Source organism: Loxodonta africana, chromosome 1, assembly GCF_030014295.1.
Source record: "Loxodonta africana isolate mLoxAfr1 chromosome 1, mLoxAfr1.hap2, whole genome shotgun sequence".
Classification (NCBI taxonomy): Eukaryota; Metazoa; Chordata; class Mammalia; order Proboscidea; family Elephantidae; genus Loxodonta; species Loxodonta africana.
Genome location: NC_087342.1, coordinates 130,545,635 through 130,562,423, shown reverse-complemented (window position 1 = coordinate 130,562,423; position 16,789 = coordinate 130,545,635). Strand labels below are relative to the sequence as shown.

At 35.6% G+C, this 16,789-nt stretch overlaps 1 protein-coding gene across 1 annotated transcript in view; it reads right to left on the bottom strand.

The window, feature by feature from the left end:
- Nucleotides 1-16,789, bottom strand: part of ADGRB3 (adhesion G protein-coupled receptor B3) — a 795,310-nt gene that overhangs the window by 151,037 nt on the left and 627,484 nt on the right. Inside the window, exons 16-18 of the mRNA XM_023544583.2 lie at nucleotides 6,490-6,616; nucleotides 4,803-4,906; nucleotides 517-619 (exon numbers count right to left, since the gene is read on the bottom strand). Of these exons, the coding sequence (XP_023400351.1) occupies nucleotides 517-619; nucleotides 4,803-4,906; nucleotides 6,490-6,616 (334 nt within the window). The remainder of the gene's footprint in view (nucleotides 1-516; nucleotides 620-4,802; nucleotides 4,907-6,489; nucleotides 6,617-16,789) is intronic.

Below are 16,789 nucleotides of genomic sequence, written 5' to 3'. Positions count from 1 at the left end.
AATATTTTTTGGTAAAGGAAAAAAATTTAAAAGGCATAAAACCTTGAGTAGCTTTCACTTAATGCTCTCTTTTAGTGTTGCTTATAGACATTTTTTTTAGTAGATTTTCAAGAGCAATGCTACTCTTGTAAGCAATTTATAGCTGCCTTTAAAGAATCAGTATGTTAATAAATTAGACCAAAACACAGGCAATCCTATTACAATTAGGATAATAAGTCAAAATTTGTGCTTTTGATGTCCCAAGGCTTTGAACTCATGGAGCTTTCATATAATGTTTAGCAAACACTATCTTTATTATTAAAAACAGCTGCTCAACGCCTAGAAAATGAAGCCAAGGACTATATTCCTGGACTGTAATAGATAATACTTTTATTCAGGAGCCAAGAAGATTATTTGGTTTTTAAGAATAATTTTATCAGCACTCCATTTTATCTAGAATAAATATTTAGATGATCAATAACCAACTTTATGTCAAAACAAACACACAAAGGGAATTAAAATATTTACCAGTCATACCTTATTATGCGTCTGAGTCTGTCCAACCAGTATGAGGATGTTGGATGAGATGATAGACAGGCAGAAGTTAATCAGAATTATGGACCGCTCAGAGCGTATGTACCTAGGCAGAGAGAGAAAGAGTGTGCAACTTCAAAATTCAACAGAAAGGTGCAGAATTCTATATTGTGAAAATTGGTGAGGCTCATCTAGAAAAACAAAACACTAAAACATAGCCTTTACAGGAGAAAAATATGAAAAAAAGCTTTTTAAATAAATATTGTTTTAGAGACTCAACTGTACGGTGGCATGGTATGTGAAAGTGGGCTTAAGAATTACTTTTTCCTTAGACATTTGTGTAGACAACATGGCATATCTGACAGAGTTTGAGTTGAACATCTGTTTTCAGTATAATTTTTTTACTAGAAATTAGAAATATTTTGAAATATGTCAGTTAGTATAATGTACCTTTGTAATATACATATATATATGCATGTATACAATATGTTAAGTATTGTCATGTAAATTAACCAACAGAAACTCTGAGAACTGAAAAATGAAAACCCACACAGATTCAAAAGTATCCCTGGTGATTACTAGGAGAAAGGTGCCATGATTTTCATAAAGCCATGAACATTTTTTTTCATCCACCAGTTCACGCATTCAAGCATTTTTATGTAGTCAGGCTGTTACTCTTTATATTTTTCTTTTCCTGAATAATTGGTCCAAAAAAAAAAAAAAGGAATACCTCTAAAAACTAGTCCGGCCTATAATAATTTACCATTAGACTGGAAAATTACATGGCACTTGCCATATTTTACCCTTATGAAGAAGTGTTTATATACGGTTTATTGTATAATTTTTTAAGTGCACCAAGAACATAAGCCACGGAGGAAACTAGTCAGAATCAAATGTTCTAGCAGCTGTTTGCCCTCGAAGGGTAACAGCATTTTACTTTACTGTACCCTGTGGTAAATCTCTGAGTGGCAGTAACAAAAAGACACGCTTGTACTTGTTGTTTGAGCCTGCTCAATCTGTATTAGGACTTAGAATCGTATTCGGCAGCAGGTGTGGGCTCTCCTATGCAGTGTTAGATGGAAGTGCCCAAGATCTGGAGGCACTCTTTGGAAGGTAAAAATCTCTGTCTCTGAAGAGTATTTACGCAGAAGTGCCACATATCATCCAATATTTCAGATGAGAAAGTAAAACAAAAACAAGAGGAAAAAAAAAAACAGATTTTATAATATAAAAGAAACTTCTTTCGTCATGAAACAAACCCAAATAGGGCTAACCTTTGTTGGGTAAGTTGAGTCTTGCACAAAATGGCCTCAAGTATTGCTTAACCTCGTCCCCGCATCATCAGAAGCTAACAACATAATAAACCACACACTGGAACACCAAAGGTATGATCAAATTTAAACTGTCCCATTTTTGGAGGTGGGGGTATAACAAAAAGTTTAATGGCTGCACAAAACTGATCCCTTATATGATGTTAATGGCTTTTACAATATCACAAGCACACAGATGACATTATTAAAAGGGTTTCAGCGATATTATTTACTCCGTAAATAGGAAAATCATGGTAATAACAGACCCAGAACTGGCTGCTCCGAGGAGTCTTTAGCTAGTTCCATTTTCATCAATGTTAAGACACATTGTGGCCTAAAAAGTTGCTGTGAAATGCCTCAACTTTTAAAACTTTGTATGCCATGTGTGATGTTTGAAACGAAAATTATCAATACATAATTTCAGCGCGCTTATTAAAAGGACATGCTCAATTGCTCATTGATGTAACAATATAACTCTACTGAACGTAATTATAGATTAAAAAACCCAGTGCCATTGAGAGATAGAGAGGACATAACTTTGTGTGCTGTTTCTGACAAGCTAAATGGAACACCAGCCAATTTCAAAAGAGCATTACATATATAAAATAATTCTTATACTTGTACATTTTATAAATCATTAAAAAATAAAAAACTTTCAACTTTCTAGTCAGAAAAAAAGGGTGATAGTGTCTTAACATGCTTATTACCAAACAGTAATATTACAAGATAAATTTGATATTTGTAAAATGCACTAAATGATTAATGCTACAAGATTCGCTTAATAATTCATGAGTCTTGACACCTCTATCAAACTATTAAGATTACTTCAATTCTTCCGTTTTACTAGACACACACATTTGAGCAATGTGAAAAGTAGACAGTGGGTCTATGACTGCTAAACTTAAAGAACTCAGATTTGCGTTGCTTCTTGATACTTTCCTCTATATTTCTCAATTTCATGTCAAGGGTTATTAGTAGTTCCTGGAAAACTACTGTTGTAGATGATTTTCCCGGTAAAAGAAAATTTTATTATGGACTAATTAATTCTGTATTTCTTTGATAAATTTTACCTGTCATTTATACTGGTAGTGTTTGTTGTATGGTTAGCCTTCTGTATTCAAGGCTAAGAGGAAGGCAGAATTTATGGTGCTGGAACCCTAAGTGCTAAGAAATGGAATGTTGTTCTAAATACTTCAGTGAGTATAAGTTATGATGCTATTGTGATTACCTAATATCCTGCCCCTGAGACACTGCCTCATTTTTCAGAAAGTGCAGTTCAGGCAACTGTGGGAGAAAAAGTTCTCCTCCAGCCTTTGCCCATCTTGCTCTTATATTACCAGGACGATGCCTACTTGACTGTGCCCTAAACCTATGACTTTATTGCCTACAATGCCAGGCCTAGATTAATGAAGTGTTGTTTTCTTTTTCTAGGATAGGCCATATTTCATCCAAACCCAAAACCAAACCCACTGCTGTCGAGTCGATTCTGACTCATAGTGTCCCTATAGGACAGAGTAGCACTGCCCCATAGAGTTTCCAAGGAGCACCTGGTGGATTTGAACTGCTGATCTCTTGGTTAGCAGCTGGAGCACTTAACCACTATGCCACCAGGGCTTCATCAGACTGTCCCAATTTGTCAGTGTTTCCCTACCAGGTAACTCCTTTACCAGAAAGGAGAACCTCTATTATATACCTGCACCAATGGGCCCAGAAGGTGTACATATTTTGCTTTGGTACGAAGCATGAATATTATCAGTATCTTTGACAGTTTAAATAGTCTTTGAAAATTAATTTTTATCCTCAAAGAGTAAAAAATATAATGGAAAAACAATAATTTAGAAAACAAAGATGTTAAATCAAATGGCCTTTCCTTATTAAATTATAATTAATTTCAACTGATTTGTTTTTTCATCTTAATTTTTCACTTACCAGGACTGGCAGATCTCTGAAGCAGAAACCACATTTACTTATGCAATTTTAATATTGCAAACACGCAACAAGTGATGGATAATTATCTATCCCCAACACAGTAATATGTTTTAAAAACATTTTTAATAATCGAATGGATATAAAAATGTTTAACGTTTAAAATTTTAGAAATCCATTAGAAAGGTTGGTCATGTGGTTATGTACAGGTTGTCATTATGTGAGCAGATATATTAAACCTCACAAGTGTTAAAAAACAAAAACAAACAAACAAAAAACCCTTGCCGTCGAGTCCATTTCCAACTCATAGCTACCCTAGAGGACAGAGTAGAGCTGATCCATAGGGTTTCCAAGGTGTGCCAGGGTTTCCAAATCTTAGAAAATAGTAATTTTTTGTATAATATCAAACAGATACAATTTCAAATACTATAATACAAAAATTTTCAGTCCTTTTTCCTTGTTTGTGTATTTTTTTTCTGACTCCCTTTAATCAATTTGTCAAAATCTGATTTATTGGAGACACTCAACAAAGAGCCTTTTCTAGAGCAGTGGCATTATGTTGGTGCTTCAATCTCACAGAAGGTTTCAGTCATTGCCTAAGACATATTGAAAGCATGTGTTCAAAACTTAAGAATCTGGAGACCATACTTCCATAACAGATAAAATAATTTGACTACATACTCCAATTAAACTCAGGCTCAATAGCAATTGGGTTAAATGGAACCCACACATAGACCTGAAAATGGGGTATAAGAGTACCAGGCTTTGGGGTAAGGACTTGTTGAAAAGCTAGCATCATTTGAGAAGAAAAGTGTGTGTGTGTGTGTGTGTGTTCGTGTGTGTGTTTTGTTTATTTTCTCACCATAGGCAAATATAGACAGAAAAATTAGGTAAACACAGCTCATTTTTTATAGCTCAATTACAATTATAACTGCTGTAAAAATACAGCTTTCAGTAAATTAAGAAGACAGGAGACATACCATGGTTATCACATTCTCTAATTTAACTCTGAACAATTGAGCATTCTATTTCAAGTGTCAGTTGATTACATACCTCCATAATGCTGCATAGACAACTGCTAGGGTAATCAAGGCCAAGCAAGAAAGGCCACTGCCTACTATCAGGGTGACTGAAGGTGTACCAGAGGATTCCATGATCTGTACATTGGACAAAAAAGAAAGATGAAAAAAAAATTTATAAATTAAAATAACTTCTAAACTTAGCAAAGCTAACTTATCACTCAAAAATAGTCAATACAGTGGTAGTTATCAAATAATTACCCATGGACCCACTCTGTTCCCGTATTCTCAACCACTAAAATGACTAATTCTAGCTCTCCCCTCTCTCCCACTGTGAACTAATAAAAGTCTTAGAGTTGTAAATGCTTGATTATGGTATATTATCTACTTACTGTTTTCTAAAACAAAGAACAGAAACTATTACTTGGTCAACATTCACATGTTAAATTGTTCTCTAGCTGAAATTTGAAGCAGCATTCATTTTTTCTTCAACTAACTACAGTCCAGTCATTTCACAATATGTATTTTGATAAAATTTATCTTAATCCTCCCATGTACAGACCATTATGTTAGCCAAATCTGGTATATGAATACTGTAAAATTTTCAAACTTTTTGACTTTTGACAACTTTGTTCTAAGTATTCTCTCACTTAATTTCACTTGCTTGGCCTCTAAGAATAGAGAAGCATATCAAATTTCAAATGTAAGACCTTATATTTCATGATTTTTCCATAAACAAAATATATAGAAATAATTTTTAGAATGCCAGTATCATTCCCCAAATACGTGACCTTGAAAAGTAAGCCTTATATCTGTTAAAACATACATAAAGATTATAGCATTCACTTATCTGAGAGGTTTCTTTCTTTTAGATACTAGCGTGCCATTAACTAATAAAATATTTTTCATATTTTTAATTTTGGAAGTTTGAAGAAATACATTCTAAGATCAAGTGTGTTCCAAAGTCCTTAGATTTGCACATAAAATTATACTAAGTTATTTTTTTTATCATCAGAATAAGCAAAAAGAGTGATGCATGTTTAGGCCAAATTTAGGCAGAAAGTCACATTTATATTAAAAATTATTTTTCAGTATTTCAGTTTTTGAAACAACTTCTTAAAATACATTTGATGAGTGTACTGTTTTTCTTACAGACAGTTCTATATAGCTTTTTCTTCCTAAAACTAGTTTTACAAACCTGCCCACTTTTAAGGAATGATTTTACAGTTTCTGACAGACTGTGCTTTCATGAAAACTTCATTTGATTTAAAAATATATATAGATATATTCAAGGACACCCTCAGAAAACCTGTACTGAAAATATCCAATGCAGATATCCAGTGTGTTTGGCTATAGTGCCTGGGGTCTTTATTCTACTACCAGTGGTATTTTCACAAATTCCCCAGAACAGCTTTTCAGTTTTAAAATAAAGGTTAAGTTGGCAATTATTTTTATTTGAAAGTTTGTAGCATATTAGTAATATGATTAGAGTACACCCTCAAAATTATACTGCAGAAATTTCAAGTTAGAAGGCATAAAACTGAGTAGAATTTAGTTATAATTCATTTCACCAAGCCACTGTAGCTAAGGAGGAGATGAACCCAATTTTGCCACCCTGCAACATTTTCCATTTTCCCATTTAAAATGCAGTTCCCTGGAGAAACACTCGCCACGATGTCCCTGCCTTTGCATTAAACCCGTGTTTTCCCTTTGTTACTTACTATTTCTCTAGGTTGCTGAGCCAAAATGGCGAAGGTAGAGAGACGATCACATAAGCATTTCGTATGGGATGCATCGGTAAGCACAGTTTTACATCCCTGGGTGGACCACGTTCCCAAAGACTCGTTCCTGCAAAGGGGGGGAGATCGGGATAAATACGCCTGACGGCCAAATCCGTAAAGAATAAAATGCAGTTTATTTGAGAGAATCGTCTACTGTAATTCCCGTACAGGAAAAAAAAAATCTACTTGTTGTTGAACAGGACGTAATTTAGATGCATTTCCAGTAATGCAAAGCCAGAGTGGGAAAAAGCAAGCAGGCGGCGGTGCGGCGTGCAGAGAGCTGTCCAGCGCCGGCGGTGCTGAAACCTGGACTAGCTCTGTCCAGCCCTCTGCCAGAAACGGCGGCGGCGGCGGCGGCGGCACGAGCAGCCGCCAGAGCGTTGGCAGCCACTTCCTATGCTCATCGGATCGTTTCAAACACTCAGGGTGTAAAGAGGCTTTTCATATTTTCATACCAGCTATGATTCTTGTCCCGTATTTTGGACCGTGAATGCTGGCTTTTAAAATGCGGATGTCTCTGAAAAGCCTGCCTGAAAGGTTACATTGCTTGGGCTGGGAGATAGGATCTTCGCTGCTGGTTAGGGATTTTTCCTCCCTTTAGAATTAGCTGCTGTGAAATTTTCACCCTGGAAACGGGAAGCAGCAGCAGCGGCATCAGCTGGTTCTGATTCTCATTGCCTTTGCCTGGTATCCAGGGGAGGGGTGGGTTTCAGAGGCAAGCTTCCCACTCCATACTTCACTCAGCCCAACTCGCCTCTGAAGTCCTTGACCTGTCTTCCCCTCACCCCTCTCTCTGCCCTGGGGCAGAAAGAAGCTAATGCCAAGTCTGTTAGAACATTTGGAGGAATAAGCCCACCCCAAAGTCCAGTAGGTGGAGGGAAAAGAGGCTCCTGGTTCAATTTTCTACTTGCTTTAAGCATTCAAAATGCTAAAGCATATGGTTTATTTTCCACCCCAGTAGAACAATAAAAATGGTATCAACCTACATTTTCTTGGTAGGGGGGAAGGTGTGGGAGAACCCTTCCACCCCCAGCTGAGCTACTCTACAGGAAAAATAAGAAAAGGGGGGAAAAAAAAAAGCTATACAATTCAACCAATCAACTTAATTATCATTACACGTGTTATAAACTGAATGCACCAATTGCCACCAACCCTCCCCCAGGCACAGAAACTCTCCAGCTAGCAAAACTGTGTGTGTGTGTTTAAATTTCAAACCAAGTTACTATCCATGTTAAAAGTGACTTGAAAACATGAAGAAGAGAAAAACACACAGCTTGATGTTAATTTTGAGATGGTGCTTTTGATTTCACCTTCTCCATCTCGGAATGCCTAAAGCTATTGGGTTAAATATGCAGGCAATCTATTTCTGAGAGATTCCAATGAGAGGGCTGCTCTGTGACAGCTGAACTTCCAAGTTGAGCTCAGCATATAATTTACACTACCCTTTTTCGTTTCTAGAAGCAATACCTTTTTTTAATATTCATGATTCAATAGCTTTAATATTTATGACTCAATATATTCTTAATTATAACTTATTCTAAGAAGCAATACAATGTATTTGGGGAGAGCTACATAAAAATTACACTCAAGTTCACCTAAGTACTTCTAAATATTAGTCATTTTAAAACTCGATAGGTCTCTTTCTTTCTCATGCTCTCATGCAACCATGCCAAATTTTCAAAAAAAAAAAATCAGTTATACCTTCCACTACAACACTAATAAATTGTAAATCTACCTAACCATAGTAGCACATCAATTTATTTCATTAGTTGTCTGTTTCTTATCTCCTTATAACAAACAGTTAAGGTGAAATGAAAAACATTTATCTTAGCTGATTAAAGTTTAAAGAAGATACATTTAAGAGAATCTGACATGTTTTAAAACATAAGTCTGCATTATTCATCCTGATGGCAGCTTTACTTTAATGCAGTATTTGTGCTTTCAAGATGGGGTCCAGCATAAGCACTTTTAACATTATGTAGCTACTACCAATAAACCAATTCAATGGCTTAACAAGAAAAAAAAAATTAAGACCTCATATGAAACGAAGTTGTATATTTACATCCATGTAATAAGAGTTTATTTACTAAAGACAATGTTAGCATCACTAAACTGTGACTAAGTGTCAGCTAAAAAGTCTATGTTCATGGCAATAACATTGCTAGACTCTGAAGATCATGTAAATTTGATATGACATCCTTAGAAAAGTAGGTCAATTTATCTTACTTTGTACAGTGATTACATTGCTGACTTTGCCCAGCCCCAGGCAAAACTGAAGTAAGTGACACTGTTTTTTAACTCCAACCTTTGGTTCATCTTTTAGTCTCATGCTCTCCAGAAACAAGAAATGCCTCTCATCTTCTCAGTGAGCCCTTTTTCATGTGTACCTTCTTGAGGACATGTCACCTCTGTCCTTCCCTTTCTTTAGAACTGTTATCTCTTCACTGATTTTATTTCGTTAAGTTAATGTATAATATTATACGAGTAATTGAGTATGGCTTGACATACTCTTCCCAGTTTAATAGAAGATATATAACACAAAAGAATGCATATGATAGGAGAACAGCATGAGACTCTGTACCAGTTGTGTAGAATAGAAGATTCTGGGTAGAGGGAAGGTAACACCCACTACTGCATTTAGCCATTCCCAAGAATTGAACAATAAGAAATGTGATGTCACTCAGATTCTAAATTTTCCATTGTTCCATGAAGCCTCTTGATATTTTCAAATCAGATAAAACTCTCACAAATTAGTTTTTTAATTGCAAGCATACATATCACTACTATTACAACTCCTGTATTATGTATTGCTTTTATTTTCAAACTCTTCATAGCTTATTCCTACTGTACAAAATTCTTTGAAAGTATGGCACACGCGTCTGATTGATTTCAGGGAGATCTTGTAAAGCAAACTGATACGTGGTAGAGCTGATGTGAACCAGAACAGCTCCCCAGTCTGCACAGAACAAGGTTTTTAAACATGTGGACTATTCCAGCAGTCACATTAGTCTTCCAATGTCATGATTTTGCATGTTATAATAAATGGTATATCTGTAAATTGTACTTTGTCATTAAGTCTAGGTTGTCATCAATAGGACAAACAAATACAGTAAAATATGTATGAATATTATAGATATTATAAGAATAACTGACAATGTCAGAAGCAAAAACAGAATGATAGTACAGACATATGTATTATACTGGAAATCACATATTTATTTTTTATAGAATCTTTTCTAGGCATTAAGTCATATTTTAAATACTTTTCAAAAATAGCTAGGTCTGTAGAAATTCTATAAAACCAGCACACTCTTTGTTGGCTACACCTACATGCACCCATGTTAGCTGCTAGCTGTCATCTGTACCTTTTCTCCTTCTCTCTATTATTAGGCTAGCTAAAAGAAGGAATGAGTCTGCCTGTCCCAAGTATTCAAAGCTATGTACCTCCAAACACAGAATTCTGTAAAATATAAGACACAAAATCTATTAATTCCCAGTTTAATATTTATCTGAGGCTTTTCCCCAATTTCTTTGGAAGTTACACAGTGTCTTTCTACATATCAGTATATGGATCAGTTCTGGGCTTCATGGTAGCTTTAAATAATAAAGCATGTGACTATAATCTCTAGCATTTAAAATTAAAGGGAACGTTATCTGCTCCCTTCAGTGAAAAATTGCTTAGTAAAAAGCTGATAGCAAAAAGTTATAGTGATACATTTTAAAACTGTTTAAAAAATCACACTTTAATTTTTGAAATGTCAACACATACATAGATATCGCACTTGAATCAGTTTTTAAAAAACTGCCTATTCTGCTTCACAATAAGTCAGTGTACAAATTATTTATTATCAGTAAGTTATACATTTTAGAAAGTTTATTAACTTTTAGGAAATTAATGATCCATTTATTTAAGATCTTTAGGTATAATAGCAATTTTTAAAGCATTTTACACACTGCCCTCACATCGTATGTGTGTGGAAAGAGAGTGCTTGTTTCCCAATAATAAACATAGCTCATGTTTAAGAATTAGGTGACTATATTATTTTTCATTTATATGTCACACCCAAAGGAATGGCATATATCTGACTCTTGGTGTAAATTATCCTTATAATTCAGAAACTTTAGAGTACAGATGAGAAAATGTTCCCAATTTTGAGTTGAAACAGTCTTCGGGGGTAATTCTAGTTTTCATGAGCATTGCAAATACTAAAGAACATTGTTATCTCTAGCAACTGTTACTATGTCAAAACAAAGTAAATCATGATATTAGAGAGTTTTGCTAAAAGTGACCTCAGTGATCTTCTAGCCCACTGGTTTTCAACATTTGCTGTACATTAGCATTACCTGGAGAGCTTTAAAACGTAAACCTTGGGGTGGGGCCTGGCCATTCTTACTTTTTAAAGCACTTCCCAGGTGATTCTAGTGTGCAGTCAGTGTTGAGAACCATGAATTTATCCCAGCCACTTTATTTTATAGTTGAGGAAAGGGAAGTGCAGTGAATTTAGGAAACTTATTCTAAGCTATAGAGTTAGAAGCAAAGCTAGGAGAATGCAGCTCTTCTCATTTCCAGACTAGGGATTTCTTTTTTAAATGTTAATTTTTAATTGTAATCTATTTTAAAATGCAATGTACATGTCCTATGACATTATAAGAAGATCTCAGTGTTGTCCCTATTTACCCTCATGTACATTGTGGCACCAGCGTCACAGCTTTAATAAAGTGTATGTTACTAATGGGTAAAATAAATAAATAAGATAGGCTGCCACGCTCTGTTTACGGTCTACGTTCTGTTTTTTTTTTTTTTTTTTTCCAGTAATATACCATATAACACATTGAAGAAAAACATCTATTTTTTTAACCAATTTTTAATGGTGTAAAACATTTCACATCTCTTTGGTGAGGTCATTCACTATTTGGGACAATATAAATCTTAAAATTTCAAATTCTAAAAACACAATAATGGGTAAGAATTACAAGCTCTGTTTCCTTCAAAAAAAAAATGATATCCTCTGTAGTTTGATTCAATGGAAGATCATGGTTCAAAGTTATTTTTATGTTAATTCTCATAACGTTTGTATATATAACTATATACTAATACAGGTATTTTACTGTAAAAACAATAACACTGACAAAGAGCACATATACTTAATTCATTGGTATGAGATCTAGAAGACTGCACTTTCCCACCACCAGGAGAATATTTATTATTCACTATGTTACTGGGCCTGGATATAAGAGTAGCCCCTCTATACCAGACCCCAGATTTCCAATTTCTTACCTAGATATTAACTAGTTCCAGAAACAGTCTACACTTAGAACTTATCTAAATTCCTCTACACTTATTAAGTCCTCCTCCTACACTACAATGTTAGTTGATAAGTTTTCCTCATTTATGAAATTAACACTCTCCATGACACACTAGAATATTAGTGCTTTTGAGGAGAATTGCACCTTGTTTGAATCCCTGATATGCTGTTTACACACATTGTTGTTATGTGCTGTCGAGTTGATTCCAACTCACAGCAACCCTATGTACAACAGAACGAAATGCTGCTGGTCCTGTGCCATCCTCACAATCATTGTTATGCTTGAGCCCATTGTTGCAGCCACTGTGTCAATCCATCTCATTGAGGTTCTTCCTCTTTTTTGCTGACCCTCTACTTTCCCAAGCATGATGTCCCTCTTCAGAGACAGACACCTCCTGACAACATGTCCGAAGTATATGAGATGAAGTCTCACCATCCTTACTTTTAAGGAGCATTCTGGCTGTACTTCTTCTAAGACAGATTTGTTCATTTTCTAGCAGTCCATGGTATATTCAATATTCTTTGCCAACACCATAATTCAGAGGCATTGATTCTTTTTTGGCCTTCCTTATTCATTGTCCAGGTTTCACATGCATATGAGGTGACTGAAAACACCATGGCTTGGGTCAGGTGCACCTTAGTCCTTAAAGTGACGTCATTGCTATTTAACACTTTAAAGACATCTTTTGTAGCAGATTTGCCCAATGCAATGTGCCATTTGATTTCTTGACTGCTGCTTCCATGGTCATTGATTGTGGATCTAATTAAAATAAAATCCTTGACAACTTCAAACTTTTCTCTGTTTATTATGATGTTGCTTATTTGTCCAGTTGTGAGGATTTTTTTACACATCCAAACCAAAACCAAACCCAGTGCCGTCGAGTCGATTCTAACTCATAGTGACCCTATAGGATAGAGTAGAACTGCCCCATAGAGTTTCCAAGGAGCACCTGGCAGACTCAAACTGCTGGCCCTTTGGTTAGCAGCCAAAGCATTTAACCACTATGTCACCAGGGTTTCCATTTTTTACACATAGTAGGCACTTAGTGATAAATGTCTATTTAGTTAGTTAAATAATTATTTACATTTCAAGGGATGACTTTTAATACTGAGTTTGATCCAGATTTTCTTAGCTCTAACTCATCTGCTGTCCTTCAGCTTATAGCAGAGATGTAATATAAAGAGTATCAACAGATCTTAATAGGCTCATCTATTTGTTTTTTTATCTTCAAATATCATTTGATGGTGAACTCTGAAAGAATCAGCATCCTATGATGATTATGTTCAATCCAGCAACCAGACCTGAGTCTTCACTAACCAGTCAATAAGTATTTAGTCAGTGCTTATCAAATGCCAGATGAGGTAGAAGATACATAAAACAACAATGTAGTTTCTCTCTTAGAGAAGCTGACAATCAGTTTAGGAACACCAAATAACACACAATCCAAGAATATGTTTTCTGCCTTATCGGCTCTACAGATTATGCCAGAAAATGCTGTCGGTTCTGCCCTTTTATTCCAAACCACCATCATCTCTTGCCTGGAGTATAACAATAGTCTCCTCAGTGGGCTCATTGCTTTCATTCTAGCCACACACCCTTAACTCCAATATGAACACAGCAGGCAGAGAGCCCCTTTTGGCATATATGTCAGATCATGCAACTCTGTTCAAAACTCTTTACAATGGCCCTTACAAACTCACTCAGAGTAAAAGGCACAACCCATACAATGGACACAAGGTCTTACACTGTTTGGTTCCTCACTGCCTCCCTCCTTTCATCTATTATCAAACTTGCCTTTGCCCAATCATTTCCAACTACAGTGACTTCCTTATTGTCCCACCTTGGAATTTTGTGCAGCCTATTTCCTCAGCCTGGAATAACCCCCCCCCCAGATGTCCACACTGCATGTCCCTTACATCATATAGGTCTCTACTCACATGCCATCTTGTCAAAGATGTCACTGAATTTCCAACATAAGATAGTAACTTTCCATCTGTAGTAGGATAAAAATGGTCACAAATTCTATATAATTCTTCCCATCAAGAGGTGGAGTCTACCAGCATTCCTTTGAATTTGGGTAAGACTTGTGACTTAATTTGATCAGAAGAATGCAATGGAAGTGACACTGTATGACTTCCAAGCCTAGGCCTTAAGAGGTCTTGCAGCTTCTACTCTTATTACCCTGTAGTAATACCATCAAGTGAGGTAGTCCAGACCAGCTTCACGGAGGATCAGAGACCACCACCATCAGACATGTATATGAGTGAGGACATTCTAGGCCATCCAGCCTCAGTTGAACTGCCAGATGACTGCAATCTCATGAATGACCCTAGATGAGACCAACAGAAGAATCAACCAGCTGAGCTCAACTCAAATAGCTGACCCACAGAATTCTGAATAAATAAAAGTGTTGTTACTTTAAGTCACTAAGATTTCAGATATGTTGTTATATAATAATTGATATACTCCATGCACTTTATGCATGCCCTTTGCCCTTATCCTGATTTGTGGTTGCCCGTAACACTTATCACGTCTGATAAAAAAATACATATAATATAGATAGATAGATGTGTATATTTTAAAAAATTTGTTTGTTGCCTATCTTTTGTCACCAGAATGTAAGCTTCATGAGGACAGAGATATTGTTATGTTCACTTTGGTATTCCCAGATCCTACAATGGTACTTGGCACATAGAAAGTGCTCAATAAAAATTTGTTAAATGAATACCAGGTATAAAATATGACCTGATATAGTTGGGCTGTCCTGAATCATTCATTAATTTACTTATTCAGCAAACATTTATTCAGCATCAAATATGAGGCAGACACTGCTCTGAATTATTTTGTGGACATATTACATTTCCACTTTGACTTTTGGAACTTGGGAGCGTCAATGGAAATTATTTTCTGGGTGTAGTATCACTATTTGTCATAAAATACACAGTAAAACCAAGAACTTCACTCTGTGGTCACTGTACATCGTTTACCAGAATGGGAACACAAGCTTTATTGCCAGTAACTTTTTTTTTCTTTTTTAAATTGGAAATAGCTAGAGGAGAAAATAATATGGGAAGGAATAATATTAAGGAAGCCAATATACCATCATGTTATAAATATGTAAAAGTATCATCACTATGATTTATTAATAAGTAAAGGTTAAAATATGCTAGCTGCCATCATTAATTAGTCAATAGGAAAATGATAATAACGACACTAATGAAAATAACAGCTAACATTTACTGAGTGTCTACTCAATGTTAGGTGGCATGGTAGATACTTCAAATACATTTTTAAAAAACCCTTATACTAAATTTCAAGGTGGACATTAATGTTGTCATTTTCCCAGATAGGACGACTGAGTCAGATGGAGTACCTGCCTACATCTTGGATCATGAAGACCCTAGAAAAGAAAGACCCTGGAGTTAAAAGTTGCCTGGATATCTCAACCTGTGTAATTGCCATGCAAAACATGAACTGCCTACCTTGACTTTATTACTTTATTTTTTAAAAAATAAATGGAGTCAAGAGATTATGATTTTCCCATGGCCATCTGGATGGTAAAAGTCTGAGTCAGGAATTGAGCCTTAATCTGTATGCCTCCAGAGCAGATTTCCCTTCCTCTGTTCTCTCGCTAAGGGCTAAAACCAAAACAAAACCCAAACCCGCTGCCGTCGAGTCGATTCCGACTCATAGCGACCCTGTAGGACAGAGTAGAACTGCCTCACAGAGTTTCCAAGCAGCGTCTGGTGTATTTGAACTGCCGACCTTTTGGTTAGCAGCAGTAGTGCTTAATCACTACGCAGGGGGTAGACACATTGAAAAAGCAGAGCCAAAGTTAGGAACATGCAGGGAGAGCACTCAGAAAGGTGCTAGAGCACTGGGGATTAAAATCTCACAGAAAATGTGCAGGAGAACTTCATGCAAATGTGTTTAGGGCCAAGTAAACTCAAAAGGTCAAATGCTTCAGAGAAGAAAGGGATGTAGCTTGATAAAGGTCACTGGATTGGCATAGATGAGGAAGCCATTAGGCACCTTCGAGAGAACAACTTTAGTAGAGGTGTCAGATGGAAATTAGTTGCTGAAAGTTAAAAAAGGAATCTAGTAATATCAAATAATTTAACAACAAAAGGAAAAGATTGCATGAAAGCCGAATAGAGCAGATCAATTTTTTTCGAGCGTGTTTTCACTTGGAGGTGGTAATCAATCTCCTAACTATTTTCAGAGCAGATCTAAAATATTCCACACAGGGAGAGGCTATGATAGGATGTAGTAACCATGAGACATAAATTCTACAATTTGATTAAGAGTAATGAGGGTCTCAATATTAGAAACAAGGAGAGAAAAAACATCTTCTACTGAAAATTCCAGGGGGAAAAACATTATTCCTTTCAATAAGATGGAAGAAAATAAAGCTTCACTTGTATTGTTTTAAGCCTTTTTTCCTCATAAGGTTTCCCAAAATTCATATAGACCACTAAAAAAAAAAAAAAAATGCAGAATCTGATGTGGGCAGAGAAAAGAGACAGTTTTGGCGATATGGAAATAGAATTCTGAATACAACTGAAGAAGGCTGCTACTATCTACTTTAGTTAATTGATGGATTGTGGAAGGTATATCTAATAAAATAGCAAAATAAATTTAAGTTCTATACACAACTAGGTTAAAAAATTTTCCAAAGCCATTATTGGTTATTCTTAGGGACAAGTCAAATTTTTTTTCTTTTTTCCAAAATGCTTTATTATATACTGAAAATGGAGTGTTTGCTAATTAATTTCAACATCACAAACACAAAATATTTGGATATTTTCTCTTTCAAGAAAAAAAAAATATCTGATCTAGGAACCAATTTATGGCCTGATGTAATTCACAACAGCTGAGGTGCATAAACCTGAAAAAGTTGGATCACTGAGACAGAATAGAGCAAATTTAAACA